Source organism: Colobus angolensis, unplaced genomic scaffold, assembly GCF_000951035.1.
Source record: "Colobus angolensis palliatus isolate OR3802 unplaced genomic scaffold, Cang.pa_1.0 Scaffold103, whole genome shotgun sequence".
NCBI lineage: Eukaryota > Metazoa > Chordata > Mammalia > Primates > Cercopithecidae > Colobus > Colobus angolensis.
In genome coordinates this window covers 394,860-396,436 of record NW_012111253.1, presented here as the reverse complement: position 1 = coordinate 396,436, position 1,577 = coordinate 394,860, and the positions used below count along the sequence as shown (strand labels likewise).

Genomic DNA, 1,577 nt, shown 5'->3' with positions numbered 1-1,577 from the left:
GTCTTTATTAAAAAAGGAAAAACAAGAAGAAACAACCCCGGGCTGCAGATCGCACCGCCCCCCGGGCTCCCGGCCACGCTTGTCCCCTCCCCGCCGCACCGGTGGGGAGCTGGGGAGGTCAGCGGCAGCTCCAGACGTTTTGTAACTGGATTGTTTGTAGCGGATGCACACGCGGGAAGGTGCGGTTCCCAAGTGATTTGGCCGAGTTCAGTCCAAGCAGAACGTCCTGAACCCCCAGCTCAGGGCAGCCTTCATCATCTTCCCTTGCTTTAGTGTAGCCTTTAAGCTCAAAATCGGTTTGGTGTGGAGTTTAAACTCAAATCCCTGCTGGGCCAAAGAAAACTCGCACCCCATGGCTGAGCGCAAGTGGTTCACACCTGGAATCCCAGCACTTTGGGAGGCCGAGGCGGGCGGATCGCCTAGGGAACACATTGAGGCTCCTCTCTACAGGAAAAAGAGAAAAAAGAATTTAAAAAAAAAACCGCACCTGAAAATGGGGCGGAGCAGCGGCGCCCCCCGGTGGTTTTCAGGAGTTCTGAGATTGCCTTAAAATGCTTGGCTCTTTCCTTCTGAAAGAGGTGCATGGAATTCTTTCTATTGGGTTCTTTGTGTTTGATGCTTTTTCTTAGAATTCATTCCATGTGAGATGACAAACGGAATGGAATATTCGCACTCCCCGTAACTGTTCAGTGCCATAAAGAAACTCTAGCCTAGCAGTGGCTGGGAAGAATTTCTTTGTTGATTTATATTTTTTCCTTTTCTTGAAGATTTCTTTAAACCTCAGTTTCCACATCTGTACACTGGCAATGATACTAATGTCTATCTTATAGGGAAGTTATAAGGATAAAATGAGGTAATCTATGAAGTGCTTAGCACAGCACCAGAAACATAGTAAATATTAAATGAATGTGGTTGGTGTTATCTGATAAAGATGGGATTTGAGGATATTGTAGTTGTGCTATCTGGGCTCAGTTTGATGGCGAGGGAACTGTTAGAATGCATGGCAGTTGACTACATATTTACCGTGTTCTAGGAGCTTCAGGATGGTTCGTACTAAGATATGGACCCTGAAGAAGCACTTTGTTGGCCATCCTACTAACAGTGACTTTGAGTTGAAGACAGCTGAGCTACCACCCTTAAAAAATGGAGGTAAGTCATACTAAAAATATTTCAGAGATGGAAGGGACTGTATCAGTTAGCTTTTGCTGCATAACAAACTACCCCAAAGTCTAGTGACTTTAAGCAACAATGGTTTATTAGTTCACAATTCTTTGGGTTGGCAATCTGGGCTGAGTTAAGCTGGGTGGTCCTTCTTAGGTCTCATCTGGGGTAAATGGTGAATTTAGGATGGGCCTTGCTCACATGTCTGCTGGTTAGCAGGCTTTCTTTTGGGGTACATGCCTTAGTTCTCATCTATGTGGCCTTTCTAGCAGGCTGGTTTGAGCTCTGTTCTTATAGTGGTCCCATAGATCTAGAGCAGCAGGAGTTGCCAAGCTCCAATGTGCAAGCACTCTTTTTTTTTTTTTTTTTTGAGAGCGAGTCTTGCTCTGTTGCCCAGGTCGGAGTACATTGGCATT

The 1,577-nt window shown here is 45.7% G+C and overlaps 1 protein-coding gene across 2 annotated transcripts in view; it reads left to right on the top strand.

Annotated features, from left to right (window-relative positions):
• Positions 1–1,577, top strand: part of PTGR1 (prostaglandin reductase 1) — a 56,129-nt gene that overhangs the window by 3,209 nt on the left and 51,343 nt on the right. For both annotated transcript variants that reach the window (XM_011941705.1, XM_011941696.1), the window contains exon 2: positions 1,034–1,149. In XM_011941705.1, coding sequence (XP_011797095.1) covers positions 1,044–1,149 — 106 coding nt within the window. In that variant the 5' untranslated portion in view covers positions 1,034–1,043. The remainder of the gene's footprint in view (positions 1–1,033; positions 1,150–1,577) is intronic.